Source organism: Culex pipiens, chromosome 2 (genome assembly GCF_016801865.2).
Source record: "Culex pipiens pallens isolate TS chromosome 2, TS_CPP_V2, whole genome shotgun sequence".
Taxonomy (NCBI): domain Eukaryota; kingdom Metazoa; phylum Arthropoda; class Insecta; order Diptera; family Culicidae; genus Culex; species Culex pipiens.
In genome coordinates this window covers 184578328-184603627 of record NC_068938.1, presented here as the reverse complement: position 1 = coordinate 184603627, position 25300 = coordinate 184578328, and the positions used below count along the sequence as shown (strand labels likewise).

The window sequence follows — 25300 nt, the reverse complement described above, 5'->3', positions numbered from 1 at the left end:
CAAAAGAACTGACAAAAACTTTTAAAAATATTTGTACCAGTCTTATTATTACCAAATGCAGCAAAAACGATTTTAAAACCAAATTAAACCTTATAGTTCTACTTTTGGTGAATTATGAATGGTTTCCGTTTTGAGAGACTTTAGCAAATTATTTTAATATTAAAATTTTAAAGTCTATCTGGTGTAAAACTGGAAAAAATTGAACTCATGTATAATTGTAAAGAATATTTTGTGTCAGGGGGTAATTTTTTGTTTTTTGAACTGTTGGTAATTCTCAAAATAACTTTCCTCTACACAATAACACTAAATAAACATATTTTTGCATGTGTTTCAAGCAGATTTTCGAGTACCGTGAAATTGCCGTATTTTCATTTTTGAGCCGTGAAAAATCACTAGTCCTAATAAAATGGCAACCCTGTCTCAAGTTTTGACCACTTATTAAGTGATATTAATGAATGCAATACTTTTTGAAGCCTCTCTTATCTGTATCGAAGCACTGTCCGGATTCATCAGCTGACTTTTTGTTGGTTATGTAATCAAAAGGCCATCGAAACAAGTCTTAAAGTTTGAAGATCTGGCGACCCTGTTTCAAGTTATGGTCACTTATTAAGTAATAATAAGTGATTTACAAATTGTTTTTGCTTGAAACAAAAAAAAATTGCCTGAACGATTCGACTCCGCCCTACCTCCTCCTCTCCGCCACTGCAGACTGCGGTTGCAGGCTCAACTATGGTTCTAGATTAGACACAGCAGGAGTTCGTTTTCGAGAAACGGCTGAGAGATAATCGAAATCATTTGTTCGTGGTAACTAAGAATAAATCAATTTTGTGAAGCATAATTTAATGTTACATTTTACTCCTGTTGTGTTGAATTTAATTTGATGCAAATCTTTCTAGCCTGATAATATCTCAACTTTAATAAAATGATTAATAAACCTACAAGCTAACCACATCGCCCTTTAGTCACTGCAACAATGTCGAACTGTTCAGAGTCAAAGTTTCTGGAACTCTACCGCGGATCGACGGTTCTACTCGCTGGAGGGACGGGTTTTTTAGGAAAGACCTTGTTGGAAAAGATTCTTCGATGTCTACCGGTCAGGAAGATCTACCTGTTAATCCGCACGAAGCGAGGATGCTGTGGCGAGGAGCGATTGAAGACAATTCTGGAAGATCGATTGTTTGATCGCGTTCGTAAGCCGGAACTGATCGCCAAGATTGTACCCGTTGAAGTGGACTATGCGGAGAAGGACTTCGGACTTGCATCCGAGTTGACTTGTGAAATTCGGAAGGAGGTGGAGATAGTGTTGTATTGCATCGCAACGGTCAAGATGACGGGAGCGTTGAAGGAAACGGTTGAGACGAACGTGTTTCTTGCGAGAAGAATGCTCCGATGGTGTCGGACCTTCCCAAGGTTGGAGGCGTTCGTGTACACATCGACGTTCTACTGTAACTTTGACAAGGAGATATGCGAAGAAAAAGTGTACAAGGAACTACCATTTGGAAGCTACGATATTGTCATGAATATGATGAAGTATTTGTCGGCTGAGGAGTGTGAACAGTTGAAAAGTACAATCTTGCAGAAATTTCCAAATACGTACACTTTCAGCAAACGACTAGCAGAGATCATGATCGAGACTGAGTTTGGACAAACTTTGCCCATTGCGATCTACCGACCTCCAGTTAGTAAGTAAAGGGTTATTCAACTTCAGAGTGAAGAATTTCAAATAATTGCATTCAACACACAGTTACTCCAACGTGTCGTGAACCGATGCTAGGTTGGACGGACAACTCTTACGGACCGGTGGCGTTCGTCAAAAGCTTTTGGGACGGCCTGGGACTTGTAAAGTATGAAAACGCTCGCGTCAAGTGTGACCTTGCTCCCATCGACTATTGCGCGAATGCCGTGCTGATTTGTGCGTTCGATGTTGCTGAGAAGAGACGTGTTAGCAGTGATGCCTGCGTTCCGGTGTACAATCATCACAGTAATATGGTCAAGACCACTTTTGGTGACATGACGAGCTGTATTGGAGATTCGCGGAAGGGATTTTGGGAGAGGATAATATGGTAAAAAGTGCTTGTGCTTATCTCAAGAATACCATTAAATCACTTCTTTTTTAGGAAGTACTGCTGGTTTTCAACGCCGTTTCTTTGGATGATGTACCTGAACGTAATTTTAGCCAAAATTAAAGACTGTCTTGCACAGTGGCTTCCGGGTTCTAATCCAGCACACAAGTTCTACTATCAATGGTCTGCAATGTGGTTCATGCGATACAGCCAGTCCGTAGGTTTCGTGACATTTCGCAACTGGAAAAGTGTTTCGAGCAACCTTAAGCAAGCCCAGAGGAACCTCAGCGAGCACGAGCAACAAATATTCTTCACCGACCTGGATGAAATCAACTGGCGCGAGTATTTGAGTGGTTACGTCGATGGCGCAATCCAATATCTTGAGAGTGTAAATAAAAAGAGATTAAAGAGTTGAAATGTTTTTGAATAAATTATTGTTGATTATTTTTTTCAAGTTATTCTATTAATTCAGATTGTTGTCAAAGAGACAACTTTGAAAAACACATGCTTTTTTAAGAATTCTGAATCTTCGTCTAACCTTTCTGTGTACGCAATAGTGGTTTCAGCTCTTCCGCTTTTGAACAAATAGTAGCCACCTCTCGATCGTCCACAGATTTATTTGAAAACTCTCTAGATAGCTCTGAAGTGCTGCAAATCTTCTTCAGGTAGAGAGGTCTTGACTGTGGGTAAATGTGTTCCTGTTTGACGACATTCGACAATACAGTCCTGTTGCCGCCGGAACTCGATCGGCGGTGAAATTGTGACGGCGGAATTAGTGGACTGTAAATTTGTTGGGAGGGAACGATTCCAGGGAAGAAAAATGCACTGACTTTCACTAAACTAAACTAAAACTATTTATTCAGATAAAAGTAGTTGCAGAAACGTCTGCACCGAGCGCGATCCACGAGGCGAGTGTGCAAAGTTTTGACAGCGCGCTTTTTCTCTTTCTCTCTCTTTCGGCGCTGTAAGGTTGGCAGCGATGCGTCGGCTACACGCTGCGTGTCGATTGCGCGAAGTCGGGGAGAACATAATCACGTTCGGGACCGAACATCCTCCCCCGGCTGAAGGCTGAAGGGCTTCAGGAAACTCCGGAAGTGGTCGTATATCAGGAGGTTCTTTCGCTTGCTGGAGATGCCGAATGATGATTCTCGGAATGTTGGAGTCTGGAACTGGTGGTTGGTATCTGTTGGCAGCAGCTGATGTCGTCCTGGAGCCCGGGGCACGAGGTGGTTGGTAACGTCACTTCCTATCTCGTGGGCGTTGCTGCTTCATGGAGCCGATGCTGCTTGGCTCTTTCGATGGCCCGCGATTGTAGAGTCGCAGATCATCTCGGTGAAGAGTCTCGTGACAAGACTCTTCTCTCGCTGGTTTCCGGAATTCTGCCATGGTTGACGCAACGGCACGCTGGACGGTGCTTGGATTTGTTGCGACCTTGGCCTGGTTCTTGTGTGCGGTGGATGCACGGGAGTTTCGTGACGAGCCTTTCTCGTCCGTCGGAGTAGCTTGAGCAGCAGTCATGGCACTTGTCGCTACGGTCACTTGGCTGTCCAACATGGTCGGACTTGGCGCCGATTCAGCAGCCACGGCGGGTTCGCACGAGCTGGTAGCAGTTTGCGGCGGGTCTTCCTTCGGCGAATGTTTCTCCGAGACCGCCGGAGGATTCTCTTGATTGAGGACGTCATGCGAGGGGATGATGTCGGGCAGTTGTGGGATAGAAGGGGCACCTACCTTGCTGACAACCTTGGTTGGTTCGTTTGAGGACGATTCCACAACTTGGATGCACGTGGCCACAGTGCATCCAATCTGACCGTCAGCGGATGCTGCGGTAGTTTCGTTCGGGACGCCGGATAGCTGCGGTTGCAAGAACTGAACTGGCACGTAGAGCACGGGCTGGTACTGCACCGGTGGGTACAGCAGGGCGACTTCAATGGACTGGATCGCCAGGAAGGTTTCCCGGAAGAGTTTCAAGAACTCCTTTCGCTTCTTCTCGTACGCGCTGGTTTCGGCAGGTTCGCACACGTCGATCAGCTCCATGTACAGCTCCTCGTACTCATCGACGGTTCCCTGAATCTTCTTCAAGAGCAGTCGAACCAGAGGCATGTTCATCTCCTGGGGATTCCCTTCTGCATGTTTCGCCTGGGCTCGGATTCGCTCGACTCGTGCGTGTACACGCTCGCACTTGTACACCAAAAACTCTTCTTCGGACATTCTTAGATCGCTTTTTTCACTGGGTTGTGTTTCTGGGATGGAGTAGTTCTTCTTGGGGGCTTACAGGATGCGCGACATCGCCCGAGGTGTAGGGTCTAGCGACGGGTTCGCTGCCCTTAGGTGGGTTGATCTGAGGGACAGATCCAACCTGGCCACGGTAGAATCGGTCGACTTCTACCGTGCCACTCAGGTTTCGGCGACGCACACAACACTGCCTCACCTCTTGCTGTTTCTGTTCAGCGGCACTGTTTCTTCGGTCTGAAACTGGGAACACTATTCACGTCGTGGAACAGCAACAGTCTCGGGTTGCTCGTGTCACGGGTTGCCGCCGGAGTCACTTCCGGATGGCAGCGGGTTCACTTCTTGCGGTAGATCCGGGGCCGGTTGGCTCCGGAATCGTTTGACTTGTCCGGATTTGGAGACCGGTTTGCCTCCTCCTCCGGCGCGGTAGCGTCTGGCAGGGGTTTTTGGCGGTTTGCCTCACCCTTTCGCGCTGTGGTTCCGAAGCCGGTTTGCTACGGAAGTTTACGTTCGCAGGCCGGTTTGCCTCGAACTTTTACACTCGCGGAACAGGTTCTGAGGCCGGTTTGCTTTGAACCTCACACGCGATCCGGAACGTTCCAGGATAGAGGCCGGTTTGCCTCGGCGGAACTGTCACTCGTGAAATGGTTCTGAAGCCGGTTTGCTTCGCACCATTTTGCACTCGCGGATCGGGAACGTTCTGTGGCAGAGGCCGGTTTGCCTCGCCAGTTCTTCTTCTTCTTCCTAGTCACTGGAACCGTCCAATCACTCGACCATCCGGTTCGATTGGACCAATGTTGCCGCCGGAACTCGATCGGCGGTGAAATTGTGACGGCGGAATTAGTGGACTGTAAATTTGTTGGGAGGGAACGATTCCAGGGAAGAAAAATGCACTGACTTTCACTAAACTAAACTAAAACTATTTATTTAGATAAAAGTAGTTGCAGAACGTCTGCACCGAGCGCGATCCACGAGGCGAGTGTGCAAAGTTTTGACAGCGCGCTTTTTCTCTTTCTCTCTCTTTCGGCGCTGTCAGGTTGGCAGCGATGCGTCGGCTACACGCTGCGTGTCGATTGCGCGAGGCGGGGAGAACATAATCACGTTCGGGACCGAACAAGTCCAGACTCGATTAACCGAAGGCCTTGGCAAAATTTCACTTCGGATAATCGAAACACGAAAAAAAAAATGTTTTTTTCGCTGTCATATTTTTGATTGTTGAGCTTTAGTATGACCTTCAAACTACTCTAAAGTGATTAAGAATTTTTAAATCCAAGATGGCGGCCAAAATGGCGATGATGAAATATTGAAAAAAGCACTTTTTTTTAAATTTTAGAGCAATTATCCATTCAAATTTGACTTAAATGGAGTCACAGAACTCGAATTTAAAGTATAAATTAAAAAAATGAAAAAAAAAAAAACACGAAAAACAATATTTGTTTGTGATTTGATTATCCGAAGTCCCATACAAACCTTCGGATAATCGAACTTCGCACAACTGAAACTTCGGATAATCGAGTCTGGACTGTATATGTTTGAACAAAATCAATGTCAGACAAAATTTTGTGTCTGAGAGTAAATTATGTGGTCCTTGTATTTTTTGTCACTTTTTGTGTGTCTAATTTTCCACAACTGGTTATATAAGAAAGTTTCCACGTGGTATATGGATGGTCCCCTTGCTGTGATGAGTAATCGACTTGAAATTTGAAAATATGCTTTGATTTTGACTTGAATTAAAGATTTTTAAACTTGTATGAATAAGTGCTTCGACTGGTGATGAGCAATCTACTTAGAATTGAAAATTCACATTGATTTTGACCTGAATAATTGATTTTATTTTTCAACTTGTATAAATTAGTGCTCTGGCTGGTGATGGGTAATCGACTTCAAATTAAAAGTATTCTTTGAAGTTGACCTAAACTCTAGAGCAACAATTGAAAAGGGCGCATAAGCATTTTGACAGTTGAGACTACTTCGCAAATTCCGAGACAACAGGTAACTATTACACAAAACCCGGAGTGTCAAAAGGTAGCTGGAAAGGCCAGCTATTGTTTCACACTTCGAGTTTTGTGAAAAAGTTACCGGTTGTCTTAGAATTTGCAAAATAGTTCCAGCTGTAAAAATGCTTATCCGCCCTTTTCTCGTGTTGCTCTTGAACTAATGATTTTTCAACCTGTAGGATTGTAGGACCTGTAGGCTGGTGATGAGCAATTGACTTAAAATTGGAATTTTACGTTGATTTTGACCTGAACTAACGATTTTTCAACTTGTAGGATTAAGTGCTCTGGCTGGTGATGAGCAATCGACTTGAAATTGCAAATAAACTTCGATTCTATAACAATATATCATATATAACAATAAGGCTGGTACAAACTTTAGTTGAAGTTTTTGTCTCCTCCCCTTCAAGGTTAGTTTGCAAAATCAGGAGACAAACAAAAATCAAAAATTTCATATTTTCAACGGAAATTTTAGCGCAATCAACTGAAATCAATTTAAAATGCATTGCCCCTTACGGGCAGAGCCGAGTGACAAAAGCTTAGAAAAATATTTGCATCGGCCTTATTGTTTTATATTAACTTTAACTCACAACAAAATGTTGTTTAGAAATTTGTATGCGAGTTTGCATTTACTTCAAATTGTTTAACATTTTTGCAGAATACATTAGGGTAAACAATAAAAAATATAAAAGAAAAAACTCTTTAACATGCGGCGGTAAATACGATTCCGCAGTAGAGCAAAGTGCCTAAGAACGAGGGGATAGTCCTCCCGAAAAGAAACGTGAGGAAAGTGCTATTTTGCGAGAGTATAATCCTCTCGCGTGTTCATTCGTTCATTGGAACAGTTCATCCTATTGAGTGGCTTATATGGACAAATGACCGCGTAAAGTACTTTCGGTAATTTCGGGATTTATCCTCTCCGTCCGCACACAGTACCATTTTACTACCGAACCGTGCTCTTTATCCTCTCGTATGCCTATGCCCAGTTCTGGGTGCAGATATTATCGCTTACCAACGCTTACAAGCGCAAAACTAAGTGGAAAATTGATTTTCCGAAAAATTGTGATGTTTTGGAGCTTTGGTGGCTTTAAAAGAGTTTTTGCAAATGGTAAGGGGCAACTTTTGGTTTGATTGAAAATTAGGGTGGCCTGTGAATTTTTGAGCTATTTAAGTTTTAAATTTGCATCTTTTTTACACTTAAAATGGCTGTATCTCTTGACCCTTAAGTCCAAATTGAATTGACAAAGTATAAAAATGTTTTTCCTTCAGAGCTCTTAAATCGGCCTGAATATCACTTTTCTCTAAAACTTAAGCTTGAATTGCTAAGTTCAAAAATTTGATTTTTGAAGGTTTGCCCAAATGTTTTCTCTAAATTTGATCGTAGATGACGTAGATTGCGAGATAAAACTTTTGGTGTCTCGAACAAAGTTGCTTGGACCAACAACTTTCTAGAAGACAAAAAAAAATCCCAAAATTATTCCTGAAAAGTTAGATTTTCAAAATCACCCAAATCGTGAACCACCCTAATTTTCAACCAATTCAAAAGTTGCCCCTTTCTAGATGCAACAACTCTTCTAAAGTCACCAAAGCTCCTAAATTTGACCATTTTTCGGAAAATCCATTTTGCACATAATCTGGACCACTGTGCAATGGGGATAATCGAGAAAGATGATCGATTGTAACCCTGAACATTGAGTCAGAGTAAATCTATCAATTCAGTCGATGTTTAAAAAAAAAACAACTCGAAAGATATTGTGGCAGGGTGAAATGTAGTTTGCTTTCATTGCAAATTTCTTCTTTGTAAAGTGAACACCTACGATTTTAAATTTGAGCTTCATCAGGAATTAATTAAATGCCAGTAGCTTCCTCGACTCGGTTCACTGCAGGTCTGCGCTGACCATAATCCGCCGTACAGTGCGCACAAGCTGCGATCTTCTTTGTTCCTGGTGCGTTGATTTCGCATTCGATGATAAATATCTTGCAGGTTCGATTGTATCTAAGCTAAGCAAATAGGCTAAAGCTGTTAAAACCCCACGGCCTCCCCGTAACGCTTTGTAGTCACTGTTACAATGTCGAACTGTTCGGAGTCGAGGGTTCTGGAGTTTTACCGCGGATCGACGGTGCTGCTCGCTGGAGGGACGGGATTTTTGGGAAAGACCCTGTTGGAGAAGCTTCTGCGATGTTTGAAAGTCAAGAAGATCTACCTGTTGATCCGCACGAAGAAAGGATGCTGTGGCGAGGAGCGTTTGAAGGCGATCCTGGAGGATCGACTGTTTGATCGTGTTCGTAAGCCGGAGCTGATCGCCAAGATCGTACCCGTTGAGGTGGACTATGCGGAGAAGGATTTTGGAATGGCCCCCGGGTTGACGTGTGAAATTCGAAAGGAGGTGGAGATAGTGCTGTACTGTATCGCTACGGTCAAGATGACGGGAGCGTTGAAGGAAACGGTTGAGACGAACGTGTTTCTTGCGAGGAGAATGCTCCGATGGTGTCGGACCTTCCCAAGGTTGGAGGCGTTCGTGTTCACGTCGACGTTCTATTGCAACTTGGATCAGGAAATAATCGAAGAGAAGGTGTACACCGAGTTACCGTTTGGAAGCTACGAGATTGTCATGAATATGTTGAAGCATTTGTCGGCTGAGGAGTGTGAACAGCTGAAAAGTACGATATTGCAAAAGTTTCCAAATACATATGTGTTCAGCAAACGGTTGGCAGAAATTATGATCGAGACGGAGTTTGCTCAGACATTACCAGTGGCGATCTATCGACCTCCTATTAGTGAGTACAAAGTGATAAAAAAATTACATTGAAGAAACTAAAGTGAGTGTTTCTCCTCCCAGTTACTCCAACGTGTCGTGAACCGATGCTAGGTTGGACGGATAATCCTTATGGTTCGGTAGCGTATATCAAGAGCTTTTGGGACGGCTTAGGGCACGTCAAATATGTCGATAGCCGTGCAAAGTGTAACTTTGCTCCCGTCGACTATTGCGCAAATGCTGTTCTGGTTAGCGGGTTCGACTTAGCTGAGAAGCGGCTGGTTGGCAGTGCTCCTTGCGTTCCGGTATACAATCACCACAGCAATACTACTAACACCACCTTTGGAGAACTGACGAGTTGGTTTGGAGATTCCCGAAAGAGGTTCTGGGATTGGATAATCTGGTACTAAATTTAAATTAAAGTTTGAGTTCGTGAGTTATGCACAAATCACTATTAATTTTCAGGAAGTACTGCTGGATATCGACGTCATTTATTTGGCTGATGTACCTGAACGTTATCTTAGCTAGGATCAAAGACTTCATTGCTATGTGGTGTCCGGGTACCAAACCAGCACACAAGTAAGATATTTATCGTACAGATTCCATCTCAACCGGTAACGAAACCATCTTTCTAGGTACTACTATCGGTGGTCGGCGTACTGGTTCATGGCGTTCAGTCAGTCGGTTGGTTTTGTAGCTTTCCGCTCCTGGAAAAGTGTATCAAACAATCTGAAACGAGCTCAGTGCTACCTGAGCGAACGTGAGCAGCAAGTTCTCTTCACCGATCTGGATGAAATCGACATGCGCGAGTACATGAGTGGACAAGTGGATGAAGCCATTCAATATCTTGAGTGTGAAAATAAGAGAAGATATAAGAAGTGAAGCATTCGTGAAATTATCTTTAGGTACTTTTTCATTAAAGTGGGGATGGTGTCTCAATATGCTTGACACATGGAACAGATTTTAAAATATGTAGTATGTTTTTATGAAAATGCATAAATAAACGATGGAATATTTATTATATTAAATTAAAGTTATTTTCAGATATTTGTTTCGATCTAGTTTAAAAAAGCTAATTTGGCGCAGTTTTTTTTCTTCTGTGTTGAAGTCTTTTCAATAACAAATCTTTTTGCCTTTCTTACTAAAGAAAGGTATAGGTTTTACTTTAAGGCTGGACGTCATTTCCATCTTCGTAAATATGTCGATTCAGCATGAATTTGAATCGGAAAAATCGCCAAAAAATCACACTGCATCGATTTTCGACGCTTCGTCGACAAGTTGTCAAGTTGAGCTTCGAATACTGGCGCGAGAATGCTGGCGCATATATTTTGTGGCTCGACTTATACTCGTTTTGTAGTAGCTTGTCTACCGATGTTTCCTACAACATGTAAGATATCGTAGCTTTTCGGTTTCTTTGCTCTGTCCGTTTTTGCATAACTGTCCAATGTTTATGCAAAAACTTTTGTGATATAGGACATTCATCCGGCTACAATCAATTTGTTTCCCGTGCGCTCCTAAAATCGCCTAAATGTAGACTTCATTTTCGTAAGTTTATTTAACAGGGTTCATTGGATTCCAATAGGAGCTTTCCAAGCTTTTCATCGTTTATATCGTTTTCAAAGTTTTCAATGCTGGTGAAGCCAATGACTTTCTCCCTAAGGTTCTCGCGATTGAGTGTGTAGTGGTGCGGTTGTTAAAAATAGCTATCTCTGACTCTGTTATTTTCTTAGAAGCTGATTGGCTAGCTTCCCTGCACCGTGCGGCACACGCGGTTCACTTGTACCTCGGTTTTGCTTGGCTTGGTGCGCTGGAACGATGAACCAAAATACCAACACACAAAAGGGCTCGTACCGAAGCTAAAAAAGGTGCAGTGGTAATGCTACAGGCATAACCATAATGACGAAGAACTTCGGACACAAACGTATATGAAAAGTTTTAAGAATTATGATTTGCATTCCTTCATATTTAGTCCATTGAATAATTTTATGAAATTCAGAAAGGGGGATTTAATGTTGGATTTTATTTATTTATAAACAATTATTTGTTTAAGAATCACTCTTTCGTGATTTCCGGTGCAATAGTCCTGAATAGACCAGATGTATATGAAATTCTGAGAGCAGAACTAGAATTGATTCAAAATCTGCCAGTCGTGAGATATCCGTCCGCTAATTTCCTTACGGAAGTATGAATGGTTAATCTGGAACGAAATAAAGTAATAGATTAATTCCAGATTGTTCTTTTTGTGTTGCATTTCATTAGTTTGCTTTGGTTTGATTTGCGATGAGTAACTCTTTCGTGAGATATTTGGTGGTCCTGAAAAGGACCGTTTGTTTTGAGTGCCCTGAAAAGAAAATTTGATTAGTGGTGATCCTGGGGCTTTCGTCTGTGGTGTTTTTGGGATGTTCGTCCTTCCTGTCATTCGTCCTTCCTGTCGCTCGTCCTTCCTGTCAATCGTCATCGTTATAGTGGGTTTAAATCTGAAAATAAATGGATGATCTCTGCAAAGATCTCGATCGGTAGATTTGTTGAAATTAGTAGAGGTGTTATTTATGTGAATTCGTATGTATGTGTGTATATGTTTACGTGTATGTGTGATTGTATGTGTGTGTAGAAGAGTTTAAATATTTAATCAATGGGAGAAATATCATTGGGTGGTGGGAAAGGAGGGGGGGGGGGGGATTTAAGTGTAACATAACTTAGTTTTAAAGTATGCACTGTTCACTTCAGCTTAACCTATTATGTACATTTCATTGGATCCCTATGTGTTTGTGTATTATTGTAAGGGGAAGGAGGTTATGTAGTTGTGTCAATGTCTCAATAGTAACAATGAATTCAATTTGACCTTAATCTAATAAATGAACAGTTCATTGTGAGTGTGTGTTAGTGTCAGTGAGGTTAGAATTTAACAATAAATTTTCTTCTTCGGTTTCATTTTTGTCTTCTGTAGGTGTAGATGCTGTTGTCAAATCCAGGTTGTAGTTGTTGTAGTCGAATCCAGGTTGTAGTCAAATCCAGGTTATAGTTGTGCGCAATCAGTCATGCGCAGAGGACAGCTGTTCAGATCGCCTGAGATGGTTCGGATGCTGCTGGTCTTAGGAGAGACAACATCGGCCGATGATAAGAGAAATATGCAATGTACCGCGTGACCTCCGCCGTCATGTTCTTTGTGAACGTAAGGTCAAGAGCTGTACCACCAAGTGTGGTCGTCTTCTTCGTATCATTGCACAAACTCAGCATGAAATGTTCTCGCATATAACCCACGAAGTCAGCACTATCCTGCTTGGTGATGTCAAGATTGAAGTCTCCGGTAACCACCATTGGCGTATCCACATAGGCAGTACGAATCAAATTGCGAGCAAGGAACCATATTTTCTGCTTCGTTGTGGTTCCTGGGGAGATGTATACTGATACCAGCAGTACTTCAGTACCCATCACCATCACCTTTGCTGCACAAATATCTCCGTACTTTTCTGCCTTGCCGAATTCTTGGTCGCGTTCGTTGCCCACCACTTCAAGCGTATGAGGGACTGCCAAGGTAGTATCCGGATCGGTCGTATTCTGGTAGATTGCAACACCTCCCGATCGCACACCAACCCGCTTCGATTGGATGATACAGGTAAACCCTTCTATTTCCTCTGAGGAGTGGTCATCCAGCCACGTCTCACTCAGTGCTAGAAAGTGAACCTTGGGAAGTATGGGATCGGTGGTTATATCCAACTTGTGAGCTCTCAAACTCTGTACGTTGATGGTCATCAACGTGGTGGCAGGTCCGCTGCTCTCTAAGACCTCACCCACTTCGTCCACAATGGTGCGCAAACGGTTATTCTGCAAACGCTTGTACTCGTTACGCAGTTCTCGCATTTTTGGGCTGTCACAGCCTTTCGCATGGTGGAACTTGAAGTCTCCCTTTGAGTTGGTCAAAAAGAGGCCCTGCAGCGACTTCACACGTGATAAACCGACGTACACCATTTGCTGATCCTGGGACTTATCATAGTCGTACACAATCTTTTCAAAGGTTCCACCTTGAGATTTGTGTATGGTAAGGGCATTAGCTGGTACAACCGGGAACTGTATGCGCTTGCATTTAATGCGGTTACCCAGATCGATGTTTGCGGATCGCTTCACGATTGGAGTCCAATCTGACTGCAAGATGTCGGGTCGTGTGCGTATCATAGGCTCCACCTCTTTCCTCGCAATGATCCCGATCTGCGCGTTTTCAAATTTGATCCAAAGTCTCATGATGCGATCCTCTGAGTCATCAACGCCCTCTTCGACATACATCAAGTCCCCAATTGCACCATTCACTATGCCATCTTCCACATTGACATTTGTGGTGACCATGTAAGGCATTCCAGGACAGAACTTAGTTGTATACTGCAAACCTGCCGTTTCAGCCAGACTCATCTTGTAGAGTTTGATACGAGCAGTTGCCAGTTGCTCTGCAGTCTTGTATCCCACAAAGGTGTCGTCTGCTGTGTAATCTAGCCCGTCAATGTTTCTCAGCGCTTCGTTGTTGTAGCTGGTTACGTCAATGTTCCGATGGAACAGTCGTACCGCCCCGCTAGTGTCCTCCTTGCTCAGATCCTCTTTTGTGAAGAAACGGCTCTCGATCAGTTTGGTTTCATCGGCGGTCAGTTTCAGCCCATTACCAATCTTGGTAAGAATGTCCGAAAACTGCTTATCCGCCTGACGCATAACCCGTTTGAGCTCGTGAAACATCAACGATTGCCACACCACAGCGCCACATATGGTGTTAGACGGAGGCTTGAACGCGGCGCGAGCATTGACTGGGGGCAACTGCATCAAATCTCCACTCACCAACACATTCACACCTCCATATGGAACATCATAGATCATGTAAACATCCTGGAGGCGTATGTGTGCGGTATTCAGGGTGTGGGCGCCAACCATGCTGACCTCATCGATGATGTGAAACTTGATATTCTGCATCTCGTTCCTGTACATCTGGAGCGTTTCGAAATTCATCTTCGTTGCCTGGCGAGACATGGTGATGTGGTAAGCGTGGTGCAGGGTGGTTCCACCAATTGCGCTGGCTGCTTTTCCAGTCGAAGCTGAAGCTACATACGCGTTGTCGCGGGAGTTGTGAGTTTGGCTGTACCGATTGATCGTTTCCATAAGCGCACGCAATACGAAGGTTTTGCCGCTTCCTGCCGGACCGGTCAAGAAAACCTGCAGCGGCTCGTGCTCTTCGTAGCAATGCATCAGATGGATTACGTGCAGAATCAATGCCCGTTGCTCTGCATTCGTAGCTCGCATCATCTCACAATATGCCTCCTTCGACAACACGTTTGTGCGTTGCTTGATGACAGATCTTAAACCTCTTGTGGGCAGCAGCTCAAAGTCATCATTATTCGGCTGCATGATGACTGTCCGCACCAGCTCGTCGTGCTTTTCGGTTGCTGCGTTGTTCTCCGCTCCATCCTCCAAGTTCGCAATAGTGCGCAGATACTCCTCGACCGTTTGCTCCATATTCAACTCACAGTCGTATTCCTTACGCTTTGCCAAGAGTTGTTCCTCATGCAAATCGTACAACTGGAGGAACTTATTGTGGTCGAGAACATCCACCACCTCATTACGAAATGGCAGAAACAGGAGAACAGATTCGCGCTTATACTCAGTAAGCTCGCTCATACCGAATCCGCGCCAACGCAGCACCCTTGGCTGTGTCCTTTTCTTGTAGCTCTTTTTACCTCTTTCCTGAGAATACCAAGCTACGAACTCAGCCAAGCAGACGTCTTCCAGGCCTTCACGCTCTTCGTACTTCTCGATGATGTTCTTGTTCCACACATCTGTCGAGTCATCGCCAACTCCTTCTGCATCCATGGTCTTGAAGTGCTTCCTGCTTCTTGTCCGGTCTTGGGGCCACGCAGTTGGAATGAACTCAACTTTCTTACTTGCCTCGGACATCGGCAATCGCAGTAGGAACCAGGCTGCTTCCTGAGCGCACATCTCCACGGCTCCAAGCATCTTCAGGCTGATCTTCTTCAGCATCTCGCCGTAGTCCATCTCGGGGTTCTGCTCTTGCATGAGGATCAGCTCTCGGTGCAATCCACTAACACCACGATTGGACTTGTTGACGTACTCTACCAGGTAGTGGCAAAGTTTCTTTTCGTCAACAATAAACTGGAGATCCATGTTCGAACGCAGCTTGTCCGCAATCCATGCGTTGAACGGATTCGTTCGCAGTTCCTTTTCATCCATCGAGCGCTTGTAGAAGACCGTAGGCTGTTTCAGCGATGCACGAACTACATCCAGGTAGTACTCGTATGTACACTCGCAGTGGGCCAGATAGTCCTCAATCGTATCGAATACCATTGTTGCCAGGACATCACGCATTTCCTCAGCGCGTTTCTTCAACTCTTTGCGGCGACTGTCGTCAGCCTTAAGAGGAAGCAGGACCCGTTGTTCCTTCATAGGCCAGTACGGTATATTGAACCGACAGCGCTTTTCCCCTCGCTTTGTGCAAGTGAACGTGCAACGATGAACCTGCTTAGTAGCCGTCTGCGTGGGAAGGTCCTCGAATCTAATGGAAGTGATGGTGTTGATCAGTTCCAGAGTAGCAGGCATGTGCTCGGAAGCAGGTTCCTTGGGATCGTTGGCGAGCCAAAGCACTGCATGGCAGTGGGGACTACCGCGATGCTGGAACTCAATCCGTTTGAAGTAATCGACGACGTAGTACTTCCCGAACGGACTATGAGTTTTCGAACCCAAGATCAAGAGGATGACTTCGATCAGCTTGTTGAAATAGAGGCAGCACGTGACTGGATCTTCACTGACCAATACTGCTCTTTGAAGTGCTGTTAGTTGCTCCATCGGTTCTGTCAAGTCGATCCTGTTCTCTTGATCCGAGAGCTTGTACAGTATCTTCAGCAGTTCGGGCCAGTGAGTCTCGTTAGCACTCATAGTCAAGAAAACCGTTGGCTTTCCCAGCTGTCGAATCATGGCGAACAAATCTTTCTCCCGTATCTGCCAGTACAATGCCGAGTTCGGAATCGATTTCAGCCACGCGAAGTTCCTCTCGATAAGGCTCTGCATGAACTGCGGGTCACTGAGTTGAGCACGGGTCACATTGTTCGTACCTTGGACCCTAAAGGAGCTCGAAACTCCATCGTGAACCCGAAGACGCATGATCTTAACACCCATGTACAGGATGTGAGTCGGCTTTGCTCCACGCCGGTCACGTCGTCTAGTTTCACTGGTAGCCTTATCGTAAGGAGTAACGCGAACCCCTTTCCTGTACGATCGTATTTTTCCTTGGTAGATTCCGGGAAAAGAAAGCTCTTCTGCATACTGATCGTACACGATGGAAGTCGGCATTCGGTTCTGACCAGGAGCAATATTAAGACTCATGTCCTCGTTCCATAAGACGGTCTGTTGCTGTCCTGTGAACAATTCCGCTTCAGTTTCGAGTACGTCAAGTGCAATTTGGTCGTTCTGCTGGGGAATTCTTGGGACATCTCTTGGGACATCCACGACTTCCGATACTTCCAGCTCAACCATTTCCTCACCGTCAGTACCTTCTGGTACATCTGGTTCTATGAGGCTTTCATCCAAAACGATACCTTCGCGCTTATACAACGGAGTGTTGATAAGATAGCGAAGCCATGCTTTAACGACAGACTTCTTGACATATCCCTGCAGGTAGTTAGACTTGTGGATCAATTGCTTTTTAATGCAAACATTAAAGGCGTAATCATCCTCCAATTGACGCGGAAGCATCCGAACCATCTCGTTGACATCAACAGGGACATTTATGATCTGCCCGATGATTGTGTAGCTTCCTAAAATTTCAAAGCACGTTACCAACTACAAAATTCAAAGTTGATAAACAATTTTCACCTCGCGCATGACTGAGCCGACGAATTTGCATGAACGGCAGCCTTGGCGCAATCAACCGCTCGGTGATCGGATCCAGTGGTGGAAGGTTCGCTGGCTTCTCCGGGTAGGTAAATCCGTTCGATGTGGACAAAGTGGGTACTTTTCCATTCTTCAGAGAGTTGTGGCAGGTCTGGCACACCTTGAATCCCGCGACTGACTCAAAGTGGCCTGCCTCGACCAACACTCTCCCGCCATCGCTTGTGATGGACCTCAAGTCATTGCTGAACCAGATGCGTTCACAAACATTGCAATAATCACCCAGTTTGTTGTCGGTAAACTTTTTGTGAAAAGCAATGTCGGCCTTCGCGCAATCTGGCTTGCCACCAGCTGTGGCAGTCGTACCCGTCTCTACAAAACATTAAACAATTGGGGATAATATTGAAAGACCTCCCTAAGTTACCCAGACTTACCCTGACTATTGGGTACTGATACCTGAGAGGACTCGTTCAGAGCGGAACGAGTCGGTACGATTCCTGTAAGATACAGGAAGATCTAAATAGTTGCTTTTGATTGTATAATATTAAACCCAAAATTCAAAGTTAGACAGTGCGTAGAACAAATGCCTATCTCATGCTAAAACTCTAAAACAGATTATTTTTATTGGCTATATTAACTGTGTTTGTTTTAAGAACAAAATTAAATTATTCTGCCAACTAAATTCATATTCATACGTTAAAACATCCGCTTTATACAGAGAAAATTCATTTCAAGAACACAAATTGTGCATGCAATGTGAAAACTTTCAAACATGATCAGCATTATATTGCTAAGTTGTAAAATTTTGTTGAATTTAGCGAAAGTTAAAAATTGTAGTTAAAGTTTCACAGTTTGGCGTTATCTTGTCTTAAAAGATTGATAATTAAATCTGTGTTCTGTTGTTTATCATATTTGCTAAAAACTCACCAAGAAATGTCTCGGAATCGGCCTGGAACGTGCCCCTTCCAGAACCCGATGGAATCTGAACCGGGTCAGGTCGTGGGTAGAACCGTACTGGCCCCGTGCTCGGGCCGGGCATCGGCTCCAAATTCACAGTTGCTGCTGGGTTACCGGCCGCTACTGTACCTCCTCGCTCGGCCTCCTCTTGCGCTTTCAGTTTCTTCCGCTGGCGGAATTCCCTGACGCGCTCAGCGCTCGTCTTGGCAGGCCTCCGCGGTTTCGGTGCCTTGATCTCCTCTTCCTCCTCCATCTCCTGCTCTCCCTCCTCCATCTCCATCTCCTGCTCGCCCTCCTCCTCCTCATCACGATCAGCAATCGTCTCCTCAGCTTGCCTCAGTGGCGCCACCACTCTGTTCTCCCTCTCTCTCTCCTCACGCTTCCGCTTGCGATGACTCGCAAGGTATTTCGCCGCCAGGTGTCGTGACATCCTCACTAGCTGAATGCCAAGAGCAAAGTGTATGCAGTTTTACGGGCGATATTTCTTATATAGTTACGCAAAAATATACTCTCTCCCTCTCTTTCTCTCCCTCCCTCTCTCTCTACCCCCCATCTCTCTCCCTCTCTTTCTCTCCCTCCCTCTCTCTCCCTCACACTCACTCACACACACACACACACACACACACACACACACACACACACACACACACACACACACAAACCGACCATGTGGCCTTTTGGCAGGCAATTCAATTTGAAATTGAAGAATTACTCTTTCGTGAGGGTTTTGTTGGCCCTGAAAAGGGCCGTTTGATTTTATAAGCGGTGTACTCCTCTGCTGGTGCTGCTCTTCCCCTCTGCTGCTCTGCTGGTGCTGCTCTTCTTCTCTGTCGGTGTTGCTGCTGCTGCTGCTGCTCCGCGGTTCGACCTTCACTCGTCGGTGGTCTGGATAGAATGAAGAGGCTTCTGCGCTGGGATTTTTCTTTTATACTTTCGCGCGAGCCAGATTTTGCGCTGGAGGGTGGAGTCTCGATTGACGTAGGAGGTTCATACGTCCCCATTTCGGGCGCATAAGTATTAGTGCTTTGCAGAGACTCGGTTTCAATCTGCGAGCATCCATTAGGTGAGAAGGGATTACACGGTGCTCGGCCCGGATAACCAAGGATGAAAGGCAGATTCCGAGGAAGAGATTTTGTCTCGCCACTCGTCGTTTTGCTTGGGCGATGTGCTAGTCGCACGCGAAAGGCAAATTTGTAATTAATTGACCCTTTTTAGTGCCACCAAATAGCTGACGAAAGGCTTTTTGTCGTCAAATGTCAACAATTTTTTGCCTGCTGGAAAGAATTTTCAAGAGCTTTGATTGTGTGCAAAATTGAGCCAAGGCAAAAAATGGTCAAATATTTTATAATTTTGTTCTTTCTTAGTCCACATTCTTCAGGCGACCAAAATTTATCATGATTTGTTTTAAAAATTAGATTAAATGCGGAAGATGAGACAGCGTGTGTAGGCTTGCAAATTTTACTGTGTGTGTATGTGTGTGTGTGTGTGTGTGTGTGTGTGTGTGTGTGTGTGTGTGTGTGTGTGTGTGTGTGTGTGAATACGTCAAAGTAAATGACAAGCAGCTAAATCAAATTTAAAATAAATGAATTAAAAACATTTACTTATTTTTACCCAGTTTTGCTTTTAGCAAGTGCACACTAAACAGTTTTAGATTTGAAGAATAACTCTTTCGTGATTGTTTTGTTGGCCCTGAAAAGGGCCGTTTGATTTCATAAGCGGTATGCCGGCGGATTTACAATGCAATCCGCGACTGATCCGGGACAGTTCCGGCTGATTTCCAGCGTGGTTCTGACTGTCTGCATGGCCTGCTGCATCTAGTGCGCCCGCACTTTTCGTGAGATTACTTGATGGTCTTTCTCCTCCCGCAGCTTTTACTTTTTATTCCTCCGCCGCACCGAAGCACGCTCCTTGTTGGCCCGAACGAGAGTGAAGAAAAGAACACTTGAAGCTGCTCTTCTTCTCTCCTCTGCTAGTGTTGCTCTTCTTCTCTACTGCTCTCCTCTGCTGGTGCTGCTGCTGCTGCTGCTCCGCGGTTCGACCTTCACTCGTCGGTGGTCTGGATAGAATGAAGAGGCTTCTGCATTAAATCAAATTTAGTTTTATTTCGTCGGTTTAAAATCCAGGGGTTTACAGAGTAAGGGATTCAGCACAACTGCTTTTCAAGCTTAGTTATTATGGTGTTCAAGTGAACTGCAATTTTAAACTAATTCTTAAGTCTACATCGCGCATTTCAGGCTGCTGTTTTTTGAATTATTAAAATATCCTACCTAGCTTAATCAGAAAGCACGCTGCCTTAAAACTAACACACTCTCAAACACTCAATCAGACTCACTCAGGGGTACAATCCGCGGATTGACCCGTGCTCCGACACCAACGCCCTGTTCCGATGCTTCTCGGCCAGTGAAGCCAGCCTCGCGTCGACAGGTTCGATGCTAGCGAGCCGATGGAGGTCAGAGGACCTTGTTCTCCAGGGCTGGTTCAGAATCAGTCGCAGGAACTTGTTCTGGATCACCTGCAGCTTCTTCCGGTGGGTCATGGCACACCCCTGCCAGACCGGGGAACCGTACAGCAGCATCGGAGCCACCACCATCTTGTAGACTGCCAGCTTGTTCTTCAGCGATGCTTTCGACCGACGGTTAATGATCGGGTACAGCTTCTTGAGCATCGCGATGCCCTTGATGATCCTGTCGTCGAGGTGGTACCGAAACAGCAGCTTGGAGTCGATCAGCAGTCCGAGATACCGAACGACCTGCGACCAGTCCACCTCCGTTCCAAGCACCTTCAGCTTTGTAGTTGGTTTGAGCCGATCCGTGTTGCGGTGGGGAAACACGATTGCTTGCGTTTTCGCCGCGTTCACGCAAATCTTCCAGTCGGAGAGATACCGCGTGTAGACATCCAGGCCATTCTGGAGTTTGGTGACGAGATGTCGGATGTTCCGCCCCTCGTAGCTGATGGCCGAATCATCGGCGAAAAGGGAAAGCGTGCCGCCGCCGGGCAGAGGTGGAATGTCGGAAGTGTCCAGGTTGTAGAGCAGCGGGCCCAGGATGCTGCCTTGAGGAACTCCAGCTGGGCAATCGTACGGGTCCGATACAGAGCTTCCGATGTTGACTTGGGCGGTTCTCCTATCCAGGTAGTCGGAGATCACCTGCACCAGGTAGGTGGGAACGTTGAACTGAATCAGCTTGTGTACCAGACCGTCGTGCCACACGTTGTCGAACGCCTTCTCTATGTCCATCAACGCCATTACGGTGGTTTTCGAAACGGACTTGGCGCGATGGATCATTTTGGTGACTCTCTGCAGCTGGTGGACTGTCGAATGGCCCCGGCGGAAGCCGAACTGCTCGTCCAGCAGGATGTTGTTTTCCTCGACGTGGGCAAGGAGGCGGCGGTAGATCAGCTTCTCAAACAGCTTGCTTAGGGAAGACAACAAGCTGATGGGCCGATAGCTGGTCGGGCTGGACGGATCCTTGCCGGGCTTGAGTATTGGGACTACTTTGGCCCGCTTCCAGGCAGTCGGGAAGTATCCCAGCTCCAGGCAGCGGTTGAAGATGGTCACAAGAAGGGTTCGCGCTTTTTCCCCCAGGTGTTTCAGTACGATGTTGAAGATCCCATCGAAGCCCGGTGCCTTCATGTTCTTCAGTCCCTTCAGCCAGCCGGAGAGTTCCTCCAGCGTGATCTTTTGGTCGTCCGGCAGCACCCACGGCGTGTGGGCAAGTTGGTGGATGCTCTCAAGCACGGGACCCTCCATTGGGCTTACGATGTCACGTCCCAGGTTATGCGAGGTCAGGAAGTGACCCGCGATAAGGTTAGCTTTTTCAACGGGCGTGACGGCAAGGTCATCGGATTTCAGGGGCGGGATTGGTTTGGGTTTTGTTTTCAAGATCTTAGTTAGGCGCCAGAAGGGCTTAGAGTAGGGTGGGATGGACTTGAGGTGTTTTGAAAACTGCCGGTTCCTGAACTTTTCTACCCTGACCGAGACGATCTTATTCAACTTCTTGAAAAGAGCCTTCCTACCTGGGTTCCCAGTTCTTTGGTACTGCCTCCTAACCGCGTTTCTGAGGGACATGATTCTCTTGGTTTCAGGGTCAATGTTCACAAACTTACTTGAAACCTCGGTCGTAGGGATGAACAGGTCCTTGGCCTCGTTCAAGGAGTCCTCGAGAACTAGCAGGGCACGGTCGATGGCTTCCTTCGAGTCTAGCACCGGGTTCTCCTCCACCCGGTCGTCGACAAACTGCTTGAATCGAATCCAGTTGGCGCGATGATAGTTGTGCCTCCTCAGACGCTGCCTCTCGTTGACCCTGGCCTCCAGGTTGAAGATCACCGGTAGATGATCCGAGGAGAGTTCGGTAAGAGCTTGGAGTGGTGTGCAAAACTCCGACAAGTTCGTCAGGGCGATGTCCAGAGTTGAACCGACGCCAGCGTGAGAGAAGAACGTCGGGCTCTCCGGATGCAGGACGACGTAATGGCCAGCTTGAAGATCCTCCGCAAGAACGTTCCCGTTCCTGTTGTTGCTTGGATTGCCCCAGAGCGAGTGCCGGGCGTTGAGGTCGCCGGCGATGATGAATCGTGGAAAGCGACGCGTCAGCTTGAGTAGGTCGTTCTTGTAGTCGGCCAGCGATCCGTCAACGATCCGACATTGCTTGGGGCAGTAGACAGCCACGACTGCGACTGGGCCCGTCGAGGTGTCGACCTCAACGCCGACCGCCTCAATGAACTTGGTCTGTAGACTGGGTAGGATCCGGAAGTGTACCAAGTGATGCACCAGGACAGCGACGCCGCCCTTTTTGCAACGCGTTCTCTCGAGTGTAACCGGAACGTAGTCTGGCACCCAGACTTTATCCCCCGGCTTAAGGTGCGTTTCCGAAATGGCAGCGACTTCAATGTTGTTTGATCGAAGAAAGTCGCTTAGTTCCAATGTTTTCCTGCCAATAGAGCAGGAGTTCCAGATGAGGATGCGGGTTGGGGTGTAATTATCCATAAACGATTTGATAGGTGAACTCGAGGACCGCCATACTCTGTTCCTCGACTGTTTGGCATTGCATGAGCTTGGCATACATGATCTTGAAGGTGTTGAGGAGCTCAGCCGCGGTGAGCAGTTTGGTTCTCGGTCTGGGGCCATCGCCGGGCGGGTTGGGCTTGACTCCTGGAGTTGGGTCAAATCTCTGGAAGCCGGGGGGAACCGGATTCGGAGCTGGCTTAGGCCGCAGGCCCGGAAGCGGAATTGGCTCGAGATTCGGAACTCTGTTGCGGTTGGGAAGAGCTGGAAAGCTCTCCTGGTTGATTGGGGTTGGCTTCGGACGACCGTTGTTCTTCCGGGCAGCCACGTTCTTCCGGAACTGAATAAATTCAGCACGCTTGGGGCAGGCACGATCGGTCGACGGATGATCACCACCGCAGTTGCAACACTTGGCCACCAGGATTTCAGCGGCACACTGGGCTTGGTCGTGGTTTTCACCACAGTTCGGACAGCGCGAGGCGAGAAAGCAGTTTCGGCCGCCATGGCCGAAGTTCAGGCACTTCCAGCACTGCGTAACATCCCGATGGACCGGGCGATACTGCTCCCACTCGACCACCACGTTTGCGACGGCCTTGATTTGCTTGAGGTCCTTCAGCGTCGTGCTCCCCTTCTCCAGGTGGAGGAGGTAGAGTTGGTCGCGGAACTTGGTGTTGGTCTCCTTTCGGCGGATCTTGTGGACCGCGACCACCTTCAGGCCACAGTCGGAGAGGTAGTCGGTGAGTTCTCCTTCCTGCATCTCGTAGAGGCCCCTCAGGACCACTTTGAACGGCTTGTCCGCCGGGATGTCATGCGTGAAGAACGCAGCTTTCTTCTGCCGGAGGTACTCCAACACCGCGTTGAAGTGGGGCTTCGACGGCACGATGATTTTGAACCCATCCGTGCACAGCTTCATGGTGGCCTTGAGGCCACGTTTGATCAACGCGTCGAGGTCGGCCTTGAGGTTGCCCTCAATCGACCTCACAAAAAAAGGCGGGAGCTTCTCCTTCCGCGGAACGGTTGCCGGCGGTGCCGGTCCAGGGTTGGCGAGCGGCGCGAACGGATTTTTCGCCAGCAGGGGGTCACCCGGCGGGCCGGGAAGGGGGCTGCCCCTCCTCTTCTTCGTCATCGTAACTGACTTCTACTCCTTATCCTCCTAAACTTTTTGTGTTATCAACGAGCTCTTTCCACGTCAGCGTCTAGAGACTGAATGAAGAGGCTTCTGCGTTGGGATTTTTCTTTTATACTTTCGCGCGAGCCAGATTTTGCGCTGGAGGGTGGAGTCTCCATTGACGTAGGCGGTTCATGCGTCCCCAATTCTGGCGCATAAATATGATTGCTTTGCAAGCCATTCTTAACTCATTCGAACGGAACGAAGCAGCAAACAACGAGCAGCGAGCAAAGCCAGCAGAATGGACGATGTACATGGCAACTTTGCACCATTATTTGGGCTGCCTCCCATTGACCCTCGGACGGAAATGTTAATTTCCCCCAGAATTCCATTCGTTTTCATCCGACCGCACAACTGCGGTGATCGGATTAAATGTGCTGGAAATTAATATTTCCTTTTCCTTCAATTATATAAAATCAAACGGCCCTTTTCAGGGCCATAAAAATATTCACGAAAGAGTTATTCTTGTCAATTCTAAATTAAGGTTAACATTATTTATTATGCGTAAATTTTCACTGAGCCTAATCATTATATTTACAACATTTAAAAAACCACTGCAACCACTTGCAGTCGGCTCTCTGGCTGTCGATCTTCTCGATATCAATAATTCTCCATCTATCGATGAATTCTTCAGTCCCTTCAATCTGCATACTTCAATTATCTTCATTCCTCGATATTTTCCCTTGCTTGAAGGATCTCTTCCTCGACGGTCCCTTGGATTCTGTTTGCATTAAAAATCTCTTCCGGTTGTCAATAATTTCACTTTCTCATGGCTTGCATAGACATTTTTCTTGGCGAAACGAAGCTTTGAAGGGTATTTGACATTAGTTTGTTTTTGTTTGATGGACGTTGCCATGTTTCTCTCCCATAGCTGGGTCGTTCTGTAAACTGATGATTTTCTTCCTCGACGGTCCCTTGGATATTGACAACCAGAGAGTCGACTGTACTTTCACTTCTGCTCTGCAGAGCGCTTAAATTATGAAGCATTATGACGCCTAGCGTCGCAGGTTTGAATCGGGCTGCTTGAATTTTTGACCGTCGCAGATTTGAGGTCCCCTGGTGGTGACCGCTGCTTCTGCAAACGCTCATTCGACGGTGGACGATATCTTTAAGAAAGAATTTTGAGGGCTATTTAGGTACTTGAATGTCCCGTCCGTGGAGGGGAAGCTCAGTTGTTAAGTTCCATTTAGCGTGTACCAACGAACAGGTGTGTGTTTGTGTGTGCACGCACATTCTGAACGCTAATTGATTGCTCTTTT

The 25300-nt window shown here is 46.3% G+C and overlaps 3 protein-coding genes across 3 annotated transcripts; 2 read left to right on the top strand and 1 right to left on the bottom strand.

Annotated features, from left to right (window-relative positions):
* Nucleotides 1–973: 973 nt before the first annotated feature.
* LOC120415387 (putative fatty acyl-CoA reductase CG5065) lies at nucleotides 974–2478 on the top strand. The gene is made up of 3 exons (XM_039576910.1): nucleotides 974–1682; nucleotides 1745–2063; nucleotides 2118–2478. The coding sequence occupies exons 1-3, from the start codon at nucleotides 974–976 to the stop codon at nucleotides 2476–2478; spliced, it is 1389 nt and encodes a 462-aa protein (XP_039432844.1).
* A 5639-nt stretch (nucleotides 2479–8117) lies between these two features.
* LOC120415378 (fatty acyl-CoA reductase wat-like) lies at nucleotides 8118–9942 on the top strand. The gene is made up of 4 exons (XM_039576901.1): nucleotides 8118–9064; nucleotides 9127–9445; nucleotides 9508–9621; nucleotides 9678–9942. Exons 1-4 carry the CDS (start codon nucleotides 8356–8358, stop codon nucleotides 9922–9924), a joined length of 1389 nt encoding a protein of 462 aa, XP_039432835.1. The 5' UTR covers nucleotides 8118–8355; the 3' UTR covers nucleotides 9925–9942.
* A 1581-nt stretch (nucleotides 9943–11523) lies between these two features.
* LOC120415388 (uncharacterized) lies at nucleotides 11524–18304 on the bottom strand. The gene is made up of 4 exons (XM_039576911.2): nucleotides 17845–18304; nucleotides 17352–17414; nucleotides 16903–17295; nucleotides 11524–16844 (listed from the first exon to the last, which is right to left on the bottom strand). The coding sequence occupies exons 1-4, from the start codon at nucleotides 18302–18304 to the stop codon at nucleotides 12100–12102; spliced, it is 5661 nt and encodes a 1886-aa protein (XP_039432845.2). The 3' UTR covers nucleotides 11524–12099.
* Nucleotides 18305–25300: the final 6996 nt, after the last annotated feature.